The 26692-nt window shown below is 40.6% G+C and overlaps 1 protein-coding gene across 1 annotated transcript in view; it reads left to right on the top strand.

The window, feature by feature from the left end:
• LOC139719351 (uncharacterized) overlaps positions 1 to 26692 on the top strand; it is a 93852-nt gene that overhangs the window by 53381 nt on the left and 13779 nt on the right. The window contains exons 8-13 of the mRNA XM_071630766.1: positions 7989 to 8126; positions 8647 to 9038; positions 12575 to 12683; positions 15569 to 16134; positions 17809 to 17992; positions 22816 to 24641. Coding sequence (XP_071486867.1) covers positions 7989 to 8126; positions 8647 to 9038; positions 12575 to 12683; positions 15569 to 16134; positions 17809 to 17992; positions 22816 to 24641 — 3215 coding nt within the window. The remainder of the gene's footprint in view (positions 1 to 7988; positions 8127 to 8646; positions 9039 to 12574; positions 12684 to 15568; positions 16135 to 17808; positions 17993 to 22815; positions 24642 to 26692) is intronic.

A 26692-nucleotide genomic window follows, 5' to 3' on the forward strand; every position in this document is an offset into this window, starting at 1 on the left:
TGATGATGATGGTTTTGGTGATAATGATGATAAGAATAATGATATGGTCTTATTTATCCAGCTTTGCCTCTTCAGTGTTGCCATTGTTCTTCCAGAGAGTCCTGCCATTATTAATGCTCTAGCATTGTCAGGTACCAATTTACACACCTGGGTTGAGAGGGACATGATAGATAAAAACATCTTGTCCGAGGATGTAAACACTTGATGGGATTTAAACTCAGGACTTGTGATTGAAGCACAGGAGTCTTACCACTATGCCATTGTGCCCCCACACAATGACTAGTCTGGCCATATTTGGAATTATTTGTGTACTAATACATGTTTGTATTACATATACTTTACAGTGTATATGTATGACTATTTACATATCAGTAACAGTTGGTTGTTAATCTCGGGGATGGATTGTTATCTCCTCAATTCTGATTGGTTAACTTTGAAAAGCAGGGTTTTTTTTGTTGTTTTTAAAGGCTCGCAACTAAAGTGATATTGGAAGTTTAGTCTCATTGCAAGGACCTTGGGAAAGATGTGTTGTCCTTACCTCTGTATCAATCAAAAGTCATACGTAGAAAGTAGGTCTTCAAAGCATTTATTTCATTTTTTAAAGAAATCCCATGGGAACAGTTCTGCATAATCTGGCTGATGATGTTAGTGGGAAACTGTAAATTAATGTCACAATGTATGTCTTACTAATGTGCTAGGAAGGAGGGAGAGAGAAAGAAACTCTTCAATTTTAATTTTCCACTTTCAGTGATACCGAAGGACTAACTTTCGGGGGGGGGGGGGGGGGGGGGGGAAGAAATAAAAATTATTTACTATTGGAAATATGCACAAGAAAATTATTCATTTATCGCAGTATTTGGTTAGCAGTCTGAACCCGTTGCACTTTTAAAATAGACCTGGCAACCAATGTGCCATCAGACAGGATTGGCATAAAGGCAGAAGAAACCAGGAAATAGGTCTAATTGATTGTATGAGTGTAGGAAATGTGGACCAGATGAGATGGGGTTGGGTGGTGTGTGGGGTGGTGGGGGGAGGGGGGGGATGGTGTACCATTGGCAACAACAGATACATAAAATTTGAATTTCTGCCTACACAGTGTTCAGTTGTTGGATAGGATGGACTAGGATTGTCAGCATATTATCCACTCGTGATCAGATGTGTCTGCTGTCATCCAATGGCAGAAATATAGACTTATACTGACATACTCAGAAGTTCATTGCAAATATAAGTCTTTCAGAACTTTGTGGTTTGCCTTTGAATGCATGCTCATCTACAAGATGGCATGTTCTATCTGTTTCCCTTGTTGTAGCCTGGCGTGTTCACATGTTTCTTTCCTGAGTCTAGAAGCAAAGTAGGGCTAAAGTGCAGGAAACTGCCGCGACAAAAGGAGTTTTCTTTTTTGTATGAAAAAATCCCCAGCATCCATTCTTCTCGGCACTTCCTGCTTGGTAACTTGGTGCCTTTCACTTGCGGGAATGCCGAGTCTCGTCACTCTGTCTGCCATTAGTTAGTCATGCTTAGCTGTCGGACAGGTTGCAAAAAATTTGATGACGGGTCCACACCCACCCCCACCCCCACCTCCAAATGACTTTCTCCTATACCCCCTTGTGTGAAGTCCGGAAGGAGAATTTTTTTTAGGGATTATGCGTGATATGATAGAGCCTTGCGAAGTGTAGCAGTTGAGACGTTTCTTGTGGGGTAAGCCTTCCTTTCATTATCACATCGTGTGTTTGAATGTTTTCATCCTTGGTGCTGTAGGGAAACGGCAGTTTAATCTTTGTACTTGAAAATATGGACACATGTTGTATATGATCTACTCCTCTATCTTTGCTGTAAGATTAGAGCAGAGTTGACAGTATAGATGATGCCTGATTATATTGCATTCCACATAGGTTATGTATCAGAATGGGCCATTTCAGTTTGCAGTGTATTAAAGACAGACAGATATATAGATAGATATATAAGAGATGGATTGATAATATAGAAATAGATACATGTAGCTTACAGATAGATTAAAAGAGATAGAGACATAGATCATAGAAAATAGAAAGATAGATAGACAGATATATAGAAATAGAGACATGGAGCTGGAGAGAGGGAGAAAGAAAAAATATGATCAAAGGGAAGTGTGTATGACATGAAGTGACAGAAAAGGAGGGAATAGGATACTCGTGGATAAAGGAACATGTATGTAAAAGTGAGATATAGATAGGTATATTGATATGGATTAGCAGTGCAGTGATGAACAGTGTGGTAACTGAAGTTGAGATAAAGATGATTGGAAAGAAATGAAGTATAAATACTTTCTTTGACATTAATTGTTTAAATATGAAATATTAGGGTGCTTCTAGATGGATATACATTGTATCATTGATGGTTACATAGGTGTATTGGCAGGTAGAAATGATTTCGAAGATATTTTCAAGGGGGGGGGCACCAATTCAAATAATGTACATACGACATATACATGTATTTAGCGAGTCTAATTATTCGTGAATCGGAACTCCCCAACAATTTCATGAGTGGTTAAATTCGCTATCGTGGAGTACAGTACCAAAAGGAGGAATGTATGCGTGCACGTCACATTTATATTGGAATGAGAGTTAATATTTTCTCTCGCTTTTGAATATGCAAATAGCATCCCGCTCACAAAATTCACAAATATTATTCCGCTCACGAAATTCACGGAAAAAAAAACCCTCGCAAAATATTTGGCACATATATTCAGGGTTTACAGGGAAAAGTGCTTTGTAATAGATAGGCAAAGAGAAGCACATAAGTTCACGGGGGTGCCATTTATAGGTTTAAAGCTGGAAAAAGAAAGGAAAGGAACAGACTGTTTGACAGGATTGAATTACAGCGTGGAGTATGTCAAAGGTGGGGAAAAACAGATAGCCATATTTGAAAGTGTTAATAGCTTTATCCTAGCAGTGTATTTAAGCACATATGATATGATAAGAGTTTAGCATACAGTCTCATGGTGAAACCTTTTATAGGATGAAGTGGTTGTTAGAGCTGTGGAGTGATAAAGTGAAGCAGGCAGGTATAAGCTCATTAGAGGGGTGTTTTAAGGTGATTTATCAAAATCGTCAGCGTGGTATGAAAGGAAAGGGGTGAATGCCTTCTGCCACATTTACACTATGTTCTCAGTGGCCACACAGCCCCGTTTGCCTGAAACATAGTGCGTTATGGGTGGATGGGACATTTTCCTGTTTTTCTCCCTCCATATTCTAGTCTCATCAGCACTGGGACTGCCGTGGCAAATTTTTTGATAGTTCAAAAATCTGACACAGCATCCAAGGCAATCGCGGCTTGTCACATTTGCCTATTTGCCTATCCTGTCTCACAGCGTTTTCTCACATCCATCCTGCTTCGTCCACGGTGGCCTGAAACGTGACTGCCGTGGCCGCCTGGAACATGTTGTAAATGCAGCATTAGACAAATCAGACGATGCATTTGGTACACTGAACAGTAGAGGCATCAGACAGCTATTTGAAAGTGTTAAAAGAATAGCTTTAGACTGGTGATGCATGGAGGGAGAAAAAAAAACGAACAAGAGTTTATTTAAGCAATTGTGTGGTGAAACCATTGTCAACTGAAGTGGTCATTATTAAGGTCTTTGGAGGACAAGAAGGAAATGGGTATCACTCACTACAGGAGTGAAGTGAAAATTTTTATTGTAAGACGACAGCGTGATCTGTTCAGTGCTTCAATGGGATTATGTTTATAGGTTAGTAAGAAACTACAGAAATAGAAGAGAGGAATATATGACAAGAATACATGGAAACATAGAGTGCATTGAACACTTGAAAGAATGTTTGATTACACCCATACTGCTGAATATTGGAACAATGTAGGGCACTATTGATACGTCTAATACTCCAAAGGTGGAAATTTTTGCAGTGTGGATATTTTTGCACATTTCACAAAATAAATAACTAGCCTGCAACTTTTTTGCTTGTTACTCAGTGTATGTAACACTATTTTATGTTTTGATTCTGTGGAATTAAAAACACATGAAATATATCATTTGCGACCGTGCACCACAAAACAAACAAACAAAAAGTTGCACCCATTGCTTTTACGTGAGGACTCAAAACAGGTGAAATGGGTCAACTTTTCGAAGTCAATCTTGAGTTTTTCATATTTTCTGAAAGAGCTATCTTTCTTCCACATTATTTTTTGATTTGGGATCATAAACAAATGGGAAAGTGTGTTTTCAGCAGTTTTTCTACAACCCTTTTTTTTTGGGGGGGGGAGAGTAGAATGATCAGGTATGTCTTTGAGGTCCCTTTTCATTTCTTGAAATCCCTAGCACACTCTTCACTTTCAAGTCTAATAACTTTTGAAAGGATAGTGCCACTACTTTGTAAGTTCACATTAATCATGGACAGAATGTGTCCATAGAACATGCTAAATTCCAGCTTAATCTGATAATCCCTTCATTGTTGTTGCTCCAGTGGTTGACATTGTGTGTTTTGTCCCTTTCATTGCGCAGCTAGCGCGGCTTTGTAAAGATTAAGCACTTGAATAGACCCTGTACTTCAAAGCCCCTTTTCTCAGTTCACACTTTTCCAGAGTGTGTGCTTTCTTTCCAGTATTCAGGCAGGTTAGGGGAGTCCATTTGAATTGAGTTATACATAATTTTAAAGCTTAGAGTCTGCTCTTTCAGAATCTGCCCTTAATCAAAAATCCATGTCTGGCGACTTTTTGTTGGTTTTGTGATGCAGGGTCACATTTCCGGCCGAGCGCAAAAATTGCCCGTGCAAAAATTTCTGCTTTTACAGTAGACATTATATGATTTCCAAGGAAAAACATGTGTTGGGACTTAGCTTTTGTGCGGATAAATTTTTGTAGGAGGTAGTGGTCATAAGGACTCTATAAGACGTGAAGCACGTAGGTTAAAGCTTCTCACAGGGGGCGAGTACAACATCTAGAAAGATGACGGACTGTCTTATCACTTAATCTGTGAGTCAGTGTGGCTAATTACCAGCTAAGTGTGTGGAGCTGCGACGCTTTAAGTGCTGGGTATCATGTTTCGTCATTGTGAGAAGATTGTCTCATACACGATTTGTTCTGTATGCTCTATTGTGCGCATACAGAAAGCGTAATGTGAAGACAGTACAAATTTTCTCATCAGTGGTAACGTCATATCTAATGTGTGCATTTGATAGTTTAAGAATGTTACTGTGTTGACATTTCTATTAGAACTTAAAGGGATCATATAGTTTTGGTTGAGACCTAATTTTAGGTTTTTAACATTTTTTGGTGAGATAATGAGAAACCTCTTATGAAATATGAAAGAGCATGTAATTCCATGAGGAATTCAACGTTTATTTGATGAAAATTGGTTTTGAAATGGCTGAGATATCGAAAACAGAGCGATTCTAATAAAGTGTGGGACCCACACTTCATTATACGATCGCTTTGTTTTACTTTGTTTTTGGATGTTTCAGTCATTCCAAACCCGAATTTCATCAAATAAACTTTGAATTCCTCTTAAAATGGTATGCTCTGTACTATTTCATAAGTGTTTTCTTGGCATCATGCAAAAATTTAAAAGCCCAATTCTCATCTCCACCAATACTGTACCATCCCTTTAATTTTGCAAAGTGCCATAGGAATTGAGCACTATGTTTGAAATTAATCATTTATATAATATTCAGTTTCACTCTTTGATAGCTGTGCAGGATCCACCATTTAGGACACATATTTAGATCACATCCATGAATTCTATGTTCACTCTTAGTTAGCATTTGTTTAGGTTTTTGCAGCCCCCAGGGCCGAGATCATAATCAGCATTACATGTATATGTGACTGTGATATCAGTTTTAAGAGAAGCAGGCGAGAAAAAAAAAATACAGGACATTTGATGTCATGTTCCAATGACTCATGATGACTGATAAGAACATCCTTCCCTTTGATATGATTTTTATATGATATTCCTACAAGTGCACATCACTTTATGATATCTTTCAGTTTGTTGCAGTGTTCCTGCAGTATTTTCTTTTGTCTTCTCATAAAGACTTGATGTTAGACTAGGCAGATACTTTCAGTTCCAGTGTGCAAGGCATGGTTCTCAAGTATATTAATTTTGGTTCCATCTGAATTTGTTGGCTTCACACCTCCGTGTTCTGATGGTGTAACAAGTCAAATCGTCCAGGGCATCAAGTGTTCAAAAGTGACAATTCAAACCACTCCAGTTGCTATAGCGACAGGCTTGGCTCCTGACTGTTTGAGACAGTTGTTGAGCAAACAAGATGGGTATGACTGGGGGGGGGGGGGGGGGGGTACCTGCATTATAAATTACTGTGCCCCTGATGATATTATCCCTCATGATTAAGTCTCCCCCTACCCCCTCCACAATACTAAATTATCTTCTGTTGGTAGTGTGTAGGCAGGCAAGTAGCATTGTCATTGCTTGCTTATTTCTTGTCTTTACCCTTTTGAAATGCAATTATTCCTCTCATTTTCCCCATTAAATTTCTCTGAATCTTTGAAATATTCGTGATTGAGATAAACATATGTTCCGATGTTTTGCCATGAAGAGTCAACCTACAAAATGTCTCTGTGCAGTTGCCATATATGACACGTGGCAATGTTTGCCTGAATAGGCTCCTACCCTTCAACAAAGCACATAGTGCATACTGTACTTGTCTAAATACCAGTAAGACTGATAATAGTCTTGACCTTTCACAGATCCTATTGAGCAATGCATTGACAGGATGTCAACAATTCTTGCACAATTGGAATGATCCAGGGCTGTACATCCTTGTATGCTGTGAGAAGTTGAAAATGGTCATGATCTTTAAGACTGTGTCATTGACTCTTTCTTCAGTTTTTAGAACGGAAGGAAACCCTGGCACAAAAAGCAAGTCCTTGTTTTTAATGTTCAAAGAAGATTCCCCTCGTTTTCTGGAGAATGTTAGGGATTTGAACTTGCAAATTGTTCATGGTGAAGTGAGTCAAGAAGCAGATGTTTAGTCGTCTGAGTGGAGTGTTGATATGACCCATGGGGGGAAAAAAAAGAAGTTGGTAAATCATATTCTTTGCTGTGGAACAGACATATTTAGATGGTTCAATTGCTCTGCATGGATTCACAAAAATCCCTGTAAGAGCAACGATAATAGAGTCTTGGAATATCAATTAAGAAACTGTGCATATCAAGTGCAGATGACCCTAGCATTGGATGTTTGATAGCTTCTCCCTCTTGACTCTGTGTAAGGTGAACAATATCCCCATCATTGAAAACTGCCAAACATAGTTTGTATTGATGTCATGTTTCTGTATATTTATGGGCAAATGTATAAGACATATCCAAGTTCATGGATATTTTCAATAACTTTTAAGAAAATAGCTACTTATCACTTATGATATTGAACAAGAACTGACATAGATTTTTTTCTGTTTGCTTGATCCTGATTGTGTTACCAAAAAAAAAAAAAAAAAGAAAAAGAGGTACACCTCTAGTACTTCCACGCAATGTTAGGTTTGGGCCTTCTATAACAGTATGTTTAAATAGCATGTACACTGTACATTGTGTGTTCTGCACTGTACATAAACCTTTGAACTACAACACTGTTTTAGTACAATGTGTGTGTTAATAGATTGATGTGGATATCAGTTGTGTAATTCAACAGTGTAGCCCAAGATTTCTCCAGTTGTATCGATAAAGTGAATTTGACCTCTCCTCTCCTTGTCAAGCAGTTGTTTAGACAACAATCTTTGTAAATGTTCATTGATAAGGAGGCATTCGAAGAATCAGAGTATAGTTGCATTGACAGATTAAATACGTATGGAAGCAACTGCTTAATGGTTTCGTAAGAGACAGGACGTGTGTTAGAGAGTGTGTGGTGTAGGGTGAGGGTGGGGGAGATGAGAGTAGGGGGAAGTACCAAGGTCATGCTGAGTTATCAGTTCATCAGTGAGACATAGCTCTGTACGTGACATTGAGCCTATGTGCTGGCTTGTGATCTCTCCCCCTACAGATCCTAGACCCCAGTCCCATGGTTCAGCGCTCTATGGTCAACCGGCATGGTGGGGTGACCAGGAGGACCATCCTTCCCCAGAGGGCAGCGCTACGCCGGACGACGTGAGACCCCGAGCAAACACGTATTCCACTCAAGGTGTGTCTGTCTGTCTGTCTGTACGTGTGTCTGCATGCCTGTGCCTGTGCCTGTGAGCGTGTCTGTCTCTGTGGTGTGTGTGTGTACAGTCATAGGCCGTCCAGGGTTCAGAGTTTGTGTGCTGCCTTGTCGGATTTATTTGTTCTTCATTCAAAGTGTTAACCATGTGACACCAAAAGGAGAGGCTTGCACACAAAGATCTTGCTTCTCACATGAGGCTTGTACTTTTACAAATAGCATTGCTCTTTTCTCGTTTTGGTCATTTATATAGAATCTCAAACTAATCTGTGAATATGTTCAGTGTTTTTCCCTTCAAGCTTAATATGATAGAAGTTCAAGATTGCCGTCATAATGGACATCTCCGATTAGGTGTCAAACACCTAGTCCAGAGGGTACATGTGTGTCCTGTTGACTTTGTTGCAAGGATGCAGTAGTTACCTTCAGTAATTGCCTGTATAGAATTGTCTTCACCAGTCAGTGCCAGTCATGATGGATACTGTTGATCTTCGTCAATCTCCAGGTTCTTCAGAGGAGAACCACCCTCTTGGATCATCGTCCCCCATTGAGAGGCCCACGAAGCTCTCGGCTGCAAGCCACGAGCCGGAGCGCGACATCCCCGTCGTCATCTACAACAAGAAGTCGTCGGACCTCCGCCCGACCCAGCCCCCCTCCAGGACCATCCCCCAGCCCCAGGAGCAGGCGGAGATCACCCTCATGGCGGCCAACGAGAAGTCCATCGGCTTCACCATCGACTTCGGCTCAGACGACGCCCCCAAGGTGGCACGGCCGGACAGCCTTCAGAACTGCATCCCGCAGAATGTGCGGCAGAAGATCGAGAAGAGCACGCGCATGATGGAGGAGCTGAAGGCGGAGAGGTTGATGAAGAAGAGTCTGGAGGAAGAGACCATGCAGGTCAGTGGTTCAAACAACATCCATGTACGTCTCACCTTGACCCAGTCGAGTTGAACTCTTTCAGGCCCTGACCTCTGTTGGGGGGGGGGGGGGGGGGGTGACATGACATTTGCTCCTGTGACAATTTCTCCAGTCTTATTTTATCCAAGGACTTATGGCTAGGGTTTAGGGTTGTGATAGAGTTTTAGGCTTAGTTTGATGCGAGGATTAGGATTAGAGTTAGGGTTATATTTGTGGGTAGAATTTATGTTTGGCTAAGCATGCAGATATTTATGGGAGCAATTGTCGCTGGAATGATATTGACATTTCCTTTTGTTGTGTTTTATGACATATGTTAGAGTCATATCCCCTGGCAATTCTGATCTGCTACTGTTGCATGAGTTAAAAGATTAAAAGATGTGAAAAAAAGTTCTACTTGCCAAAGTGCCTCTTGCCATTTATACATGTTCGTTTTTCTGTCTTTCTATGTAGGAGAATGAAAAAAGACCTAGCCTAGTTGTAAGAAAATTAAGGTAGTGGAAAAATGAGCAAAGAAAATGGAATTCCATCGGGATTTCCGATTCGAACCTGAGACCTCCGGATGCTAGCCCGGTGCTCTACCAACTGAGCTGTAGAAAGCCCTAGTGCAGTGTTTGTCCCAGAAACCTTTAATTCTCAATGATCGATGGTATGTTAGAAAGGGACAGAGTACAGTGTATCGTTTTATGATTAATATTTTGAAGGTTAAATGTTTGTATTTGATTTACAATGAAATAGTGATTGTACCGGCCACCTGGAGCCAACTTGTTGTTCGTATAAAGCTGGTTACAAGATCACAAAGTCTTGACATTTTGTTGTAACTGACTGGATAGTCTATGTGATTTGGAAATGTGTGTGATTAGCCACCACATAGAAAATCAAACCATCCTCAATAATCACCAACTTTCATCCACAAACAAATGTCATCAATGCACACACATTAATTCAGTGATTTTGCCATTAATGTCTTGTACACTGGAAAATACCAGAGGGCTTGTCTCACAAAAGGCTGGCAACTTCCAACACAAGATACAAACGTATGCAGAGGACACTGATTGCATATTCTTTCTTGCCTAGTATGCAAACTGCTAATTGCTCCTTCACACATGGTCAAGCCTTTTCTGTATGTTCGCAGCTTTTCTCATACAGGATCCTTTGATCCTTTCTGTAGTAGCCCATCAAGGAGATGGATATACAGCCACTTTATTTATGGGTCATGTAAACTCACAACAGAAATGAAATGTGAATTCAGAAGCAAGTGTGAATTCAACTGTCATCACAATGTGAGGTGCCCTGTAAACCTCTTAAGGGGATGTATTTACATTATTTTTTTTATAACATTTACGAGTCATGTGAACTCACAATAGAATCAGAGTTAGTGTTGTGACTCATCAGTCAACTGATCAGTTAATAGCACCGATTGGATGAATATGAGGTGAAAGGAAAGTGCACACATCTTGTCATAACGTGAAGTTTGATGGAAGCACTCTGCAGTCTTCTTACAATTAAAGCTAATCAAGTGAGTAATTGATGCAATACGCAGTGTGTCGCCATGTTATGACTTGGTGAAAAACAACCAATTCATATTTGAAAATTAAACTTCCCCCCAAAGTTAAGCCTGCACCTGTTCTAAGTGCTTCCTGGCGAGTAAATCATTTGAAGACGTGCTATATACCCATCTGGATCTTACCCTGGCCTATTTCACAAGTCAGAATAAGGTGACAGATAGATTTTGGGGGAGGGGGAGGGGAGTTTAAGGGGAGGGATAGAGTGTCTCTTGTGTAAGAATAAGAATGAGAGGGGAGTAATTTTGGCATTTGCAGTCAAAGTGGGGAGAGAAACAAGTGCAACTTGGTGCTCCTAGTTCTTGGAAGGAGACATTCATGGATGCTGGAGAACTTGAGAATACTTTTTGGGGCCTTTCTGATAACAATCTGTGAAAAGTTCATGCGCCTCTTGGGTACTGCTGCTATTTGTCACGAATTGCATGTTGCGAGTTTAAGTCATGATGCAGATGTTTTGTATCAAAAGGGTAAGTGCTACTGATTTGTTTTGCCATTGGCCATTTTGTTTTTGTCAAGCTAGTGCATTGAAGTTTAGTTTCGGTAATTTGTGCTGGTATTATGTATTCAGATTTCCCAAATTCAGATGCTTTACTTGAGTTTTGTAAGTTGTATTTGTTTCTTATCGACATAAGGGGGAGGGGATCATAGCCAGCTATGCAATTTTGTCAATTTGTATCTTCCAGTTTTGTTTTTTTCTATCTTGGACATATGCTTGCAAAAACTTTCAGCTCAGATGAATGTCTGATACTCTTAGTGGTGACTTCATATCTATACATCGTCATTGGTGAAATTTAGTTTTAGGCATAGCACCATGTAATACACTGTTTAACAGTCTTTGAACAAAGAAAAAAAAAAGAGTTTATAGCATGGAATGGTCTACTTTGAACTTCACATGGTATGCACGGAGGTGCCAACTGATACTTTTTGCAGTATTATGCACTTTTTTTTTTGCCAGATATGCTGCAGGTTTCATGGAAAATACTGTCTTTGCAAAATTGTATAACTACACAGGTCTGTCTATTGTATGAGAGGTAAAAAGACTGTTTTCCACTGAAAGTACAGCTTTCTAGCTCTCAGAATGCTGCAGTGCTGTTCACAAGGTTGTCATCTCTGCATGCAACATGTACAAAGGGTATAGCCAGAGAAGGGCAGAAAGAGAGAAGATGGATAAAAAACAACAACAAACAAACAGTAGCGGCAGTCACGCATGAGTCATGGCCTAAAAAGCATCTTTAAGTTTATAGTAGAAAGATTGCTGGTGTGCGTCAGTTGGGCAAACTGAGTCTCACAATGTATTTAGGACACGGTGATGATGTTGTGAGCCATTGTATGTGACTGATGGTGTGACATACTGTACATGAGTGTACATGACTGTTCTCATGCATACAATGTAGTGTTGGGCCAGCATATTGATGATGCACCAATACTGTAATGTGACTGATAGTATGACATAGAGCACATGATAGTACATGAATGCTAAATCACACACATTACTCACTGGGTATGTGCACGGACGATGCATAAAGGCCAGCGGTAATGTGACTGATGGTGTGACATAGAGCACAAGAGTGTATCCACTGTATGTGAATATAATCACACACATTACTGAGTCTGCATGTTGACAATGCATTGAGAACTACTGGATTCAAATCACACATACACACACACATACCAGTATCCTGAGCTTTATTGCCACTCTAGAATGTCCTCATTACCACTCCCCTCCTCCCTCCCCCCCCCCCAAGAAAAATAGGGAATCAGTACTAAATATCAAACAGTGTCATTTGTGATTGTGCAAAATATCTAATTTGTTGTGCAAACAGTGTGTAAGCAACATACATTGTATCCATGCATGTATTCAGTATACAAGGTATGCAGATTCACACATCTTTCATTGAATGTGGAACTCAATTCAGAAACTTTCAGTTGCAATTTGTTTGTGTCTTCCTACAGAGCCCCCGTGCCTCCCCACTGTCTTCCAGGAATGAAGCATGGCAAGGTGGAGGGGGTAGACGCACCCCCAAGCAGGCCACCCCAGACGCCCCTCCTCCCAACTACTATGGTAAGCATACACCCCTCAGGGGTAACAATCTAATCCAACCCACCCCCCCCCCCCACCAAACTAGAGTTTTGCTTTAAAGGGAACACTAACCAAAGAGCAATGTGGATTAAGTGAAAGCAGCAACATTAATAGAACACATCAGTGAAAGTTGAAGAAAATCGGACAATCGATGCAGAAGTTATGAATTTTTAAAGTTTTGGTGTTGGAACCGCTGGATGAGGAGACTACTAGAGGTTATGACGTATGAGTGGACAACAATACAAAGAAAATATGAAGGAAATTACGAAAATTCACTTTTCTAGAATTTTGAAAGAGCACTTGACTAACCGCTTTCAGAAAGCAGAAGGAATAATTGCTACCCGTAACATATGTCAGTGTCAAGTTGATGGAATTTGTAATTTTCATAAGAAAATAAATTTTCATGGAATTTTCTTTATATTTTCTTTATATTGTTGTCCACTCATACGTCATAACCTCTAGTAGTCTCCTCATCCAGAGGTACCAACACCAAAACTTTAAAAATTCATAACTTCTGCATCGATTGTCAGATTTTCTTCAAACTTTCACTGATGTGTTCTACTAATTTTGCTGCTTTCACTCGATCCACATTGCTCTTTGGGTTTGCCTTCCCTTTAAGAGCTAGAAGTCTCCTTGGAAAGACAGTGACCTAGAATCAGGAGTTAAGATATATATGCTTTTGGCATGTCTGTCTACTTCCTTACTCTTTATATTTCTTCATTGCACAGTTTACTCTGGTGTTGTCACTGAACAGATAAGAAAAAACAAACACAAGCAAAAGTACGAATGAAAGAAATTGTTTAATTATCAAAGCATGTAGAAACTAGCATGGACAACATATTGCATTGTTCAAAGGAATGTCATTTACATGGGATTATACATTTAGGATATGTAGCAAGCATATGAAATGATAGGACAAGCATAATAAATGTCAGGGTTTTCCTGTTAACAGCTGCTCTTCCAAATTTTCAGGATATATCCCAAAATATCATTGGGGAATCTTTCATGGTCATGTCTATCGATAAATGAAAGAATGTATCCCCCCTATCCAATGTGTCATCTCCTATCTCAAACATTGAAAGGCTTGCAATGAGAATTCTAAGTTCAGATTGGAAAAAGCACCTAAAAATAAATTTCTGTAACACACAAAAATCACACTTTCTTTTGTAAGCAAATAAAAGAAAGCATGATGCAGTGTTTGTGCAAATAATGTCTGAACAGAGACTTTGAAAGTATGAAATGTTTGGAAGGGAATATCTCTGTTACTTTTTGTTCAAATATACATGGATATCACATACGGCTTTATATTCCCATGAAGGTATTCTTCATTTTGAAAGTTTTTATGAACTTTGGTAGTGATATAATACAAATGTTTGTAATATTGTGTTTTCAGGAAAAAAAAAGTGAAGGCAGTTTTTGGAAGGCAGTTTACTTCCAGATGTTGAACCGATACTTTCAGTGAATGATTCATGAAGGAAATGTACCGCATCACGTGAAATGTTGCTTTGATGACAAGTTGATATTTTATTCTCTTTATGAAAATCTAAAAAGAAAACAAAATGAAAGGCAGAAACAATTTTCAATAAATGTAGATTATAGATGCCTAATATTCCATTTTTACATCACAAATTAGATCTCAATGTGATCTATTTCCAAATGTGTAATCTCTTTTCACCCGTTGAGGACGAGTCCCGAGTATACTCGGGCAGGTGTCTATGGGAAATGTGTGTTGTAGCAAAATCAAACTGTCCTCAACGGGCTAATATGCATAGCCATGTACAGGCTTGATGATAGGGAAACTGTTAGGGGTTATGAGAGAGGGTCATTACCTTCAAAGTATGGTTTGCTGTACTGCCATCCTTTTAAACCGTGCCAATGGGGGCCCCAGTTCCTGTCAGAATGTTTTCAACTGGATGTTCTCAATGAGGGATGAATTATCCCGGCATGACACAGTCCAAAAGGTGATATCTGTTTAGAACAGTTGTGGTGTTGTGGTTGACACTCACAAACAGTCTTGGGTCTGCCATGAGTTTTTCTTTGGCGTGAGATTACATCACCCAGATATTCTGAAGACACACCCAAATCTGGCTCTTCAATTCCTGAAAGTCATAAGGAACTGCATTTGTTGTTGTTGTTGTTGTGTACAGTCTTTTAATCTGCCTCTCTTTTGTTTGTTTGTGTGTATGTGTGTGTGTGTGTGTATGTGTGTGAATTTCTACCTCTATGAATGTTAGTAATATTGTCAAAATGCCAACAATTGAATAGCTTTAGTTATACATGTACCTTCATCCATTACTGAGTGATTCAGTTGCTGCTCCCCCCAGCATGATGAAAGTGATATTGTAAACATAGTTGTCTTTAACTGCAGTGCTGAAATTAAGAAGTGTGATTAATATGTTATTGACTTGACAAAAATAGGTTAGACCCTAAATATCTGCATTCTACTGTTGATTGAAATGCAACCACTCATGAGCATGTTTATTCTGAAAACATGACATTTCAATAGGACAAAGTGTAAGTTCTCAATTAAAGTGTGAATCACAGACATTTTGCTGGACAGTATGATATGCTGTACTTGACATGCCTGAAGGGAGAACATATTTGATTGCATCAGCACTTTACACTGTCAACTACGATGACAAATGGTTAACACATAGTACTACTAAATAAGCCAGTTTACATTTTGACAGCAGACTCCATTCTTACTGTAGCTGTAGATATGTATGTAGCTGTACATTACACGGACGGTTAATATTACAGAAATCCGAGGATACATTCATATTTTTCTCAGAAGTTGTTTATCAGATCAAAGGACTTAATAGAATATTTATTGTCTTGCCCTTTCACTTGTGACAATGATAAAGCAGACCCCAACTTTCAGCACCAGCAACGCAAGAACAAGGGTGCCTGTCTGTCCGAGCCATTGCCTCCCACAAACCTGCGGCAGAGGACGTTCATTAAGTCCACCCACAAGTCCAAGCAGACCCGGGGCAGCCCAAGTCCGACCACCCCTCTCAGCCCCCTGGAGATGGACACACACGAAAACCCCCACTACCAGGAGGAGGAGGATATCGAGGGAGGAGAGGGGTGCGGGGACAACGTGAGCGAAGCGGGCACCTACACCATCGAGAGTGACTCCCAATCCAAGGAGGTCCAGGAGGCGCGGGAGAAGATCGACGACGTCTTCGGCGTCGGGAGGAGCGCTGGGGAGGAGGAGGGAGCGGTGGATGGGGAAAAGTTGCCCAGCGACGACGACACCGACAAAGATGTCGGGGACGAGATGGAGGAAGAGGAGGTGTTCAGCGGGAAGCCGAACGGGAGACGGAAGGAGGACGGGATGAGCGGACCGGGGATGAGCGGACCGGGCCTGAGGGTCAGAGGAGATGGGAGCAGCAGGACGGCCGTGGACAAGATTGAGGACATTGAAGGCAAGGTAGGAACTGGTGTCATGACTATGACATCACAGGACTGTCAAGCTTGTGCATCTTTGTTACCCCTTTCTGTGCCAATGAATCAAATATGCACAACTTTCTCATACATACCTATGGACAGAAATACACATGGCACACAAATTATTTGTCATGATTTATGTAATTTTCAGGTGAAATTAATCCAGCAAAACATTTTGAAGCTCATCTAGTAGAGACATTGGATATTATCATCAAGATGCGTAGTGTAGAGTCTTGAAATTGATTCATATTTTTTTGAAACGATTGAAAATTTTGGAGTTGCTGAGCTTGACAATGATGTCAATTCGTTGGGGGAAAGGGGTAAAGCATTCATTTGTGAACGTGCGTGGGTGATAGATATGTTGAGGATGACTTTAGGGTAGAGATTATTCATTCTGATTCACTTTGTGCAAAATGTCAACACTGTCAGGGTCACTTTCCCATAAGTATTGTCTGCAGTTAACAGTTGAATTATTGCAGACACTTAGGAATGTTCAAGTAAGGGGGAAAGTTCCTCATACCGAGAAATGAGGAAGTGCAGAGGAGGACTTGATGTTAGGCAGGTGGAACTTCTGGCAAAGTCATCGTCTTAGAGGGTTACAATTGTAATGAACTTGGCACATATGGCATGACCTAGACCCGGCTCACAGGCGGCACGGGGGCATCATATGGGGGGGGGGGGGGGATCTTTGGTTGGGAAGTGAGAATTTGTGCAGTGCTGTGCCAATCCACAACTGGAGCAGGCGGTCTTGCTTTGGACATTTTCCCACTTTTCTCCCCTTTTTTATGGTGGGGGTGGGGAGGGGTTACCACTGGATGATTAATTTCCGTATTGCTTGAAGTTAGTATGGGAGAGTCAGAAAACTGAAGTGATTTATGCCTTCATCATTTTGCGATTTCAAGATTAGATATTCTATTGTCTTTGTTCAGATACTTTGTACATTGTTTGTGATGAAAATCATGCTAGCAAAGATTGACAGCAAAGAGTGCATTTGCACCCTCTTTTGAAAGGTTGCAATCAAATTATGCTTATTTCTGAAGGTTGTTTTTTTTTTTACTGTCAGTTAATAGATCCCAAATTTTTGCTTGTCAGTTATTTGCTGGTTGTGTATTCCAGAATGGAAAATGGATCCAAGCAAGAAAGCATGTTCAGAATTTTTATTTGTAATCTTTTTTGCATCAATTTACCCAGTCTCTTTGCAATATTATCAGATTCAAATTCTGCAATGTTTCAGCTGTGGCAAGATATTATGACTCACAATGAAAAAAATACTGGTACTGTAAGCGCCAAGACTGTGCATAAAATATTTTTTCTCTTATTCATCTATCAATATCTCTGTGTAGGTCAGCATACTTCTGCTTGCTTAGTCTGGGTGCTCTTAGATTTTATGAAATAGGCATAAAAGTTTAATTGATAGCTAGTGCATTGTTGGCTCTTTGTTGATAGCATCTGTTTATGCATAATATGTGAATGTGTATCATCTTACATTCTCTATGTACAGACAGTGAGTAAGTGAGGTATAAGTATGAGCTGCAGAAATAATTGAGCTTCATGATGTCTAGATGGCGTTTGGGGATGCCCTCCTGGTGACGTTGTCTCTTTAGTACATTTTTCCCTTCACAAAGAAAAAAAAAATGTCTTTCAATTTTACTTTTAGCAGAGACAAGGGGGTCCAGGCACCCCCCACTGGGTCCACCAGTGGGCCTCCATGACTACCAACTCCACCCCTCACTCCACCAGCGGCGACAGGCAGCAGGTTCTCTCGCCCGACAGGCACGCCCCTCCCACCCAGATCGCGGCTGAATTCGAGGATGAGCATTCCTCCAAGATGAATGAGAGAGGTAAATGGGTTCAATTTTTCTCTTTTAATGCATAGTGCATGTTTCAAGAGTACATGCTAGAAAAAAATGCTTTACTCATAAAGTAGCCTTAGTGATACCAATTTGTATACTACACTCCAAACTTACCAAATACGATGTATATGTGTCTGAATATATTTGTGTGATGTATGTATGTACGTATGTATGTTTGTATGTTGTGTATATATGTCTTACAATGTGTCTGCATGCATGGGTGTATATATGTCTATGGTTGTTGTTGTTTTTTTGTGTGTGTGCCCTTCTACATGACTATTTTCTTGGTCTTGTTATCGGCTGAATTTACACATGATTTTCACTGGCATGCTCGATGTACGCACTATATGCTGATGGTTTTAAAGATGTGTTGAAAAAATATTTGCAGATGTCTTTGATTATGGAGTTGCATGATGGATTCAATACTCAGCAGAGTGCATTCAACAAGCTGAAATAGGCCAAGTTCATGAAGATGGCTCACTTCTGTAAAGTAAATTGCAATTGTTATCACCAACCAGACTGTATGACCAGTGTACCATTCTTAAAAAGCTTACTGGTCACAAAACGGTACATGACTATGCAATGTGAATTTAAGTACAGCAGAAGTCATCATTAAGGTTATCTCCAGATCACATGTCAGTATGATATAAAGAAATGTTTATAATGCCTCCTTTTCTCTGAGATAAAAGCAAAGTTATACGCACGAATATGCATGGGTGGGACTACATGCCATGATCAAACTGTGCACTTGAACATTGGAGTACACATCCCTTGTCTTAAAGAAAGTGGTGAAATATTTTGTCTCATTCTTATACCACAGTCTCTCATGATGACAGCCAGCAGAAATGATCCAAATTCTGTTGGAATGTCAAAAATATCAGTACTGCAAGCAGCAGGACGCTTCTATGCAGTCATCACAATAATTGCGTGCCATTATAAGCCAGAGAATCTAAGCCAGCCCAGGGAGGTGGGTTTTCCCCCTCCCTTTTCAGCTGGCTACACTGTGCATTTGGTCACTAATCCACCAAATTGTATTGTCATGTTTTCCAGGAAGTCATTGTTCCACAGTATAGTGAGGCATTGTTGTTGACAGATTAATCTGATCTCATAATCTTGCGAGATTACTGTGAGTCAGATTGTAGAAGATTACAAGCTTAGGTTTTGGTTGATGATGATTGTTTATAGACTAAAGCTATTGGCTTGGTAATTTGAGCTACAATGCAAGAATATGAGTAGTCTGCTTGTCTATTCACTGCTGCATGAATTGTGTACAGTGGTTTACTGTTAAGTTATTTTTGAATAATTTGTGGTTGTGCAGTAAGATTAGGGAAGTGAGCAAATTTGTGAATTGAATACATCTCAAGAAAGTAACTTGTATTTAGAGACATCTTATTGCAAAGAGATGCAGCATTTTATGATATATTTTAATACAAAGATGAGACTTCGGGCAATGTTGAAGACAGATATCAACTGCTAGATTGATTGATATTCGACCTTCCAATGTTCTGCAATTCAGATTCCAGGTTCCCATTTCACAAAGGCATTTGCAATTATTAAACTATAGCTGCAACCAAGAAACAACCAACCTAGAACCTGCAATTTTTACAACTTGATAAACAAGTTGCTATCATTGTGAAATAGGCCTCTTGTGGTTTGTGAAGGTGGGATGTTTGTACAATGAAACATGCATAGAAGAGAGAAGACCTTTAAGATGTGCCAAACATCTAGAAACACACTACTTTCCTGGCATCCAGCCTCACTGTAGAATAGTTGTGTATTACTCACTCTTCCTCTGTGAATCCTGGAGTACATTGAAACACAGAATTCCTCCTGGCTTAGTTTATTTCTATATGCACATTAATGCACTCCTTCATGTTGTTTAAAGGTATGACAGACCTTAAACACCTTTTATCTATTAAAATGTGATTATTTTCCAAATATTCTTCATCCTCTCAACTTGTCAATTTTTTTCAAAGGAGATGTCCAGAACTTTGTTTAGAATTATTGTATGATACCAGATTTTACTCTATGTGTGGTAATTTTGCAAACATAAGTCTTATTCTTTGTGGTTATACTGTAAAAGTGGAAGTTTTCGTGCATTTCGTGCAACCAGAAACTAACACGAAAATAAAAGCACGCGAATATTTTTGCTTGCCATATGTTCCTGTATGTTTTGTCTTGATTCCGCGGAATTAAAAACACACGAAACTCTTCTTACCCGGCCAAGCGCGAAAAATTAGTTGCGAGAAAATATCCACTTTTACAGTACATGCCAACTTTTTGCTGGGTGATTTGTTGTATCCGAACAGTTCAGATGAGAGAAAATTGGTATGACGGATGGTATCATAATGTGAGTGGAACAATGGAGTGGCAAAGTAAGGTTTGAAGTTCTGCTCTATCCCACATTTTAAAAGAATCTGAAGAAATTCTGGTCTAAGTATGGGTCTCATGGAGTTGTGCAAAGATGAAACATTAATATCATTCAAGTCCTTGTGCTAAGAGGAAGGGGGCTGGCGAGAAATCAACAGTACATGTGATTGCCTCCTGCAGCTGTTGCTAATTATCTATTTTTGGCCTCGAGAAAATAGATTTTTATCAGGATATTGCTGTGTCATTTTACCTCCTGCATGTTGATGGTCAAAGAGAATGTGCCCTTTGTTGTAGTATAGTAAAAAGCGCATGAACTGTGTCCTCTACAAATTTAGGAATGGCTTGATCATAAAAGACACTACAAGGACAAATTCACTTCACACTTCGGCTTGATTAATCTTAATGACTTAAAGCTCTGATTCAATGCCTGCAGTGATCCAGCAAAAACACAAAAATTCCCTGTTGACAAATAAATGAGGAAGTTTGCCTAAATGATCTAATGAAAAGGTAGTCTCAATTCCGGATGAGCTATTAATAGTTTAAAAGGGAATGTATAGTGTGTTGTTGGAAGGGGCCTTGTGAACCTCGAGATTCTCTCCAGTGTGTATGGAAGTGGGAGCTAGGGTATCACTCGCCATGGCACGGCATGCCGCTGGGCATTAAGTGAGATGCGAAGCCGAAGGAAATGGGTAAAGCTGGTGAGAGGGAGGTTCCCTGACCGCGGCAAGGAGCCTGATTTCCTGTGACGATGCTGCCGTGAATTTTCCATTCCGATATCCATAGTCTCTCTCAGATCTGTGTCCCTCTCTTACTCTCTGTATGGCTGTGTCTTGCTCTCTCTCTGTTGTCTCTCTCGCTGTGTCTCCCTGTCTCTCTGTTTTCACGTCTCTGGAGCGGCACACTGGCAACATGTTTATTGATGCCTTTCCAACATGGACATCGTTGTGGTACACCACTTATGCAGTGAAGCCAAAATTTTTCAGGGGGTACGGGGAGGGGTGAGGTGAGGGGGGAAAGGGGACGGTGGGGAAAGGGATGGGGGGAAATGGAGAGGGACAGAGATAGAGACCGCGATAATTTGGGGCCAGGGGAGAGGACGTGGGAGATTTCCTCTCTTGAGTCAGGGCTTTTTGAGGACATTTGCGGCTGGCTGGCGGTGAGGTGGCTTTACATGGGTATGTGCCTGCCTGCCTGCAGATTGTCAGAAACCTGAGCGTACGTACACCTGTGCCTGACTCGTATCCACTGCTAACTGGGTGACCATTTTTTCTCTGGATTATATATTTGGATAGTCAATTACAGAAAGACCTTCACTGGTGCTTTTAATTTCTATGCGTGTAAGTGTGTGATATATTCAATGTCTTCTAGTTTTTGCTTTTCATCCATCTACATTTTGTATGTCACTGTCGTATACTAATAATTTTTTTTTATCTTGTAATGGAGATCTTGGACATACAGTTGTATCGTAAACAAACTCAATTTGCAGTTACTCAACACTGACACAATTTGAGGATTTTTTCTCTCGGTTTGTTTAGCAGATCTATACAGAGAACACTAAAGCATTATTTGCTTTTAAGTTTGCACAAGCTGTTATACTGTTGTTTTTCCACTTGTGACATAATCTTTTGAAAATGTTTAAATCATTTTTTTAATAAATTCTTCTCTGTCATTGTAACTACTTAAGACTGTTCAAAATAGGACTTGCAAATGAAACTTCTTTGGAGGTGATGGGAAGAAAGGATATCAGGAACCTGCTAGGGAGTGATGAAAATTTAAGTGATATGAAATGAATCAACTGTGTTAATGTTAGTAGTAGCATTTCCATCCTTCAAATAGACTTACTCGTGCCATCATTACACTTATGACATTCATGAACTTATCTTAATTTGCCCCTCCATGCTGAAATAGCTACCAGGTAACTGTTGAATTTTGCAAACCTTTGGTTCGTGGGTACTGTTTCAGTGTTTGCGAAGGAGGACAAAATTCTTCCATGGACCAGGAAACTGTTGGCCTTAAAACATGTAATGATTGCATAATCTTGGATAGATTAATTAATTTATGCATTCATTCATGAACAAATTGAAGGATGAAGGAAGGAATGAATGAATATCTATAAATGTTTGCGGATGAATGAATGATTTGATAACAAAAGCTGTAGGGCTCTGCTAATTTGTAAACTTTGTATCAGTTAGAGCAACTTGGTGGCCTTCAGAAAGACCAACATCAATCTTGTGTGAATATCAGTAAAAGTGAGCATTTCCTACAAAATGAAAGATTATTTTGTTTCTCAGTCAGACATATTTTGCTGCTATCATAGTGTGCAAATTATGTCACCGTAAGTAATGGATGGTATGTAACAGTGAACAGGAATTAGATCTTAGTAATACTAAGGCAACATAGAAATGATATTAAATCTCAATTTGTTTTGCTTCACTTCAAAGGCTCAGATGATCACATAGACAGGAAGCCTCCAGCAGGCTCCAGGGCATCATCCAACCAATCCCTGGAGGCGGGGAGCCAGAAGGGACAGCGTGGGAAGCGCATCTTGCCATCGACACCATCCAGCGACCGACCCCAGGCGCGCCAGTCCTCCACCTCCAGCAGCTCGGAGCAGACCATGCGGCAGAATGGCTTCGCAGCCTCCAACACCAGTGCCTTCCACAGCCCCCGCAGCCACCTGACCCAGCAGGACCAGCAGCACCCGGACCGCCCCTACAGTCAGGAGATCCCCGACAGGAGGATGGAGCAGAAGGCGTTTGGACAGCTGTCGCGCAGGCAGCTCCATGGGAGCTCCGACCCCATCGTCCCCCGTGGCTATCGGCAGGAAGAAGACCCCAGAGAATACGAACCGGAGGGTAGCATGGACACTGACGTCCTGCTGAAGGACACTGAGACACTGATGCGGAATCTGGAGGAGCGCATGCGGACAAAGCGCCATGACACGCCCTCTCCGGAGATGTCGGACTCGCACGAAATGTCACACGACATGTCCCAGGATCTTTCAGCAATATCATTTGAAGCAGATGTGGACACTGATGTGGATGTGGGAAGCAATGTGAGTTTGGTTGGAGGCAATAACACATGGGGAGGAAGCAAGTCCAGGCATTATTCCTGCCCTGAAGACAATAGTAACATGGAACAAATGCACTATAACAATGGCAGACAAAAGACACCGAGAAGTGGTGAGAAGCCTCGTACAACCCAGGCTGAAGCTTCCACAAGAACAAGCAGTAAATCCACCACTGCTTCCAGCAATAAGGGAGGTATATGGAGCAGGTTGTCCACACCGAATAAACACAAAATGACCTCTCTGGAGAAAGATGCAAATGCAGATACTGTCAGTGATTCAGAGCATTCTTTCAGGCGGAACACTCATTTAACAGGCTCACTGCCTTCTGGGAGGATAACGGGCCGCTCATCGCAAAAGACGAACACTGCTGCACCAAAGTCCACAAAAAAGCCAAAGAGCACCAAGGCACCAAATATATCACAGCCTCGCCAGACCCGCAGCACCATGTTGCGCAAGAGTCGCTTCAGTGAGGACTCAGGTGCAGACCACAGTGATATTAGCCCCAGTTCAAGCATGTCCGACCTCAGCTCTTCCAGGAACTTCCGCCGAGTGGGTTCTCTCCGCGAAACCTCCACTCGCAGCAGCGGAGTCATGTCAGATTCGGGTCGTCGCACTCCAGTGGACAGGACCACCCGAGTCAGATCATCCACCCCAACTGCCAGAAACGGTGGCGATTCGTCCAGTAGGACTGATCACAGCTTGGGATCACAAATAGTCAGACACGCCCGCACCCAATCCCTACAGGAGCAGAAGATGAAGGGGGCGGAACCACGTTCAAAGCTGCCCACGGCAGGTTCCCAGAGTCGGTCGGGAGCGTTGTCCCGGAAAAGCTCCATCGGCTCCACAGACGGAAGCGTGTCTGGTGTCCGCAAAACAACTGGGGGAGCCTGGCGCAGGTATGACGCCGCCGAAGACTCAGAACCAGACGTGGAGTCCTACATCAAGAACGTCAGTTCCAGGCGCTCCTTGGTCCAGCAGCAGAGTGAGGATAGGCAGTCCTTGGCCATCCAGAGGCAGAAGTCCAGCTCCCTGCAGAATCTCCAGGCCCCGGGCCCCCAGCGGTCCCAGACCAAGAAGGGAACCAACCTACGGGTGGAGATCGCTCAGGCCAGCAACACCCTGGCACAGAATCTGCAGAGGCTAGCCCAAGGAGAGTCTATCAATCAGATTCAGATTGACCGAATACCTAAAGAACAGGTAAGCAGCAGATCCTTACACATTTTTCAATAGTTTTCAGGTTCATGGTTATCAATGTTCATGTCCTCCTGATCTCTTTGATTGCATTTGCAACCATTTATGAGATGTTTAGTGTTTTCATCATTTTGACAATGTTATCGGCCTTCTGTGCAGCAACAATCTGAGCATTTCTTCATTTGAATGAATATTCATGACAACTAATTAGACATGTTTCAAGATTCTGTCCAAAATTTTGAAAAGAGACAGTGCATTTTGCATCTAACACAACTCTGTGAAAGGGATACTATTCTAAATGTAGATTTAGAACGATATGAATGATTCATGGCTGTTATACGTGATGAATTATTCTTCATTTAACAGTTTCTTTTGTGCCTTTTCACACTTCTCACATGACCATTCACGTAAACTCAGCTCATTTTTCATTTTGTGGTAAGTCTCACTCTCTCTCTCTCAGAATCAGCTGTGCTTGGTTGTGGTAGTGCGTCCTGTATGCATGAGTGTAGACCACCTCCGTCTATATGCCACTTGTAGCGTGTAGTTTGTGGATGTTATCTGTAGCGGACCCTCGCGACTGCGCGCTCTTCTCAGGACATAGCATTCCTTGGCAGGACCACCGTACTTATCTAATATGTTTGCAAATGGTTTATGGGTATCCTAAATGCTTTTTCTACTCAGATGGCACTCCCATGTTAACTGTATGCCAGCATTATATATATGCATCTGATGCAATATATACTGTAGCCAAGTCATAACACTATTTATCCACATGCTGAAGCAATACAAAGGCACACAGTGTACGCGCAAAGCCCACGTGAGCATTAGCCATTTATAGAAGTTCTAGAACTAAAAAATCCTGAACATAATGGTAACAGACAGCTATGTGGGTGTGACTGTGAATTCAAAACAGGTATCATATAATCCATGATATTGGCACAAAATTCTCAAAAACAGACCATAGATGAGCACTATGCATGCCATAAACTTTACGACTATTGATACCAACTAACAAGGTATGTGAAAATGTCACCAAATATTTGCGATGTCAGATGGCCTATAACAATCCCTACTATTCCCAATTTCCTTGTTTGATTTTGTTTTTGTTCTTTGAACTCTTAATATACTTTTGTTTCTCTTGGTGTGAATATAGGGTATTTAGTTCACAAATGTCAAGGTGGCTAGGACAAATCTCTGGTTAAGATTGTACAGCAGTTTTGTGAATTTGTAAATTCAACTACTATTTGGGTGTTTGTGAATTATGTGGTGTGTGTTGTGTTAAATATCTGGTCAGGTAGAATGAATTTGGGAATTTCGTCACTGCCTCTGGGTGGTTTTTTTTTCTCTCTCCTACTCACCTTCTTTTGATTATGGGTATAGCAGAAAAGAAAATTATTGACAGTATTGAATTTATTTTTTACACCTTACATTGTTCTCTTTTGTGAACATTGTGTAATTTCAACATTGCCATAATTCAAGCAACACTGAAAACTAGTTGGGATATTCTTATCTGAATATCTCCTGTAGTAAAACAAAAAGTTTTGTGAGAGTATGCTACTGTGATAGTTATAAAACTTGTGTGGTGGACAGCTAAAAATCTTGAAACACATTCTACAATTACAAAGCAACAAGAAATCTTTTCTTGGTCCTCCTTTTCTACCTCTTCCTCCTCTGAGCACTCCCTCACCTTTCTTCTTTAATAAACTGATATTGAAATTTAACTTAAAATCTTGAAACTTATTTTAATGTTTCTAAATAATGAGTTTTTGGTTGCACTTTAATGCATTGTGAGTTACACGATTTGTCTGTGTGTGTTGTGTTTTATATTTGACTTCAGTATGACTTTGGGGGGAAAATAATTTTTTTGCATGATGTGCAAGTATGGTTATTTATTGTGACCTTCTGTGCAAATTTGTACATTTTTTTTGTATTGCCTACACTTTAAAATCTGTTGTTTAGTTTTATGATGACTGAGCATCATGCTCAATACAACTAACATGAGCATGTTCTAATTATATAAAAAAATGCCAGTTTTCAGGCAAAAACCTGGATTCATG

Source organism: Diadema antillarum, unplaced genomic scaffold (genome assembly GCF_040938485.1).
Source record: "Diadema antillarum isolate AM-2024a unplaced genomic scaffold, OU_Dant_1.0 scf00000109, whole genome shotgun sequence".
NCBI lineage: Eukaryota > Metazoa > Echinodermata > Echinoidea > Diadematoida > Diadematidae > Diadema > Diadema antillarum.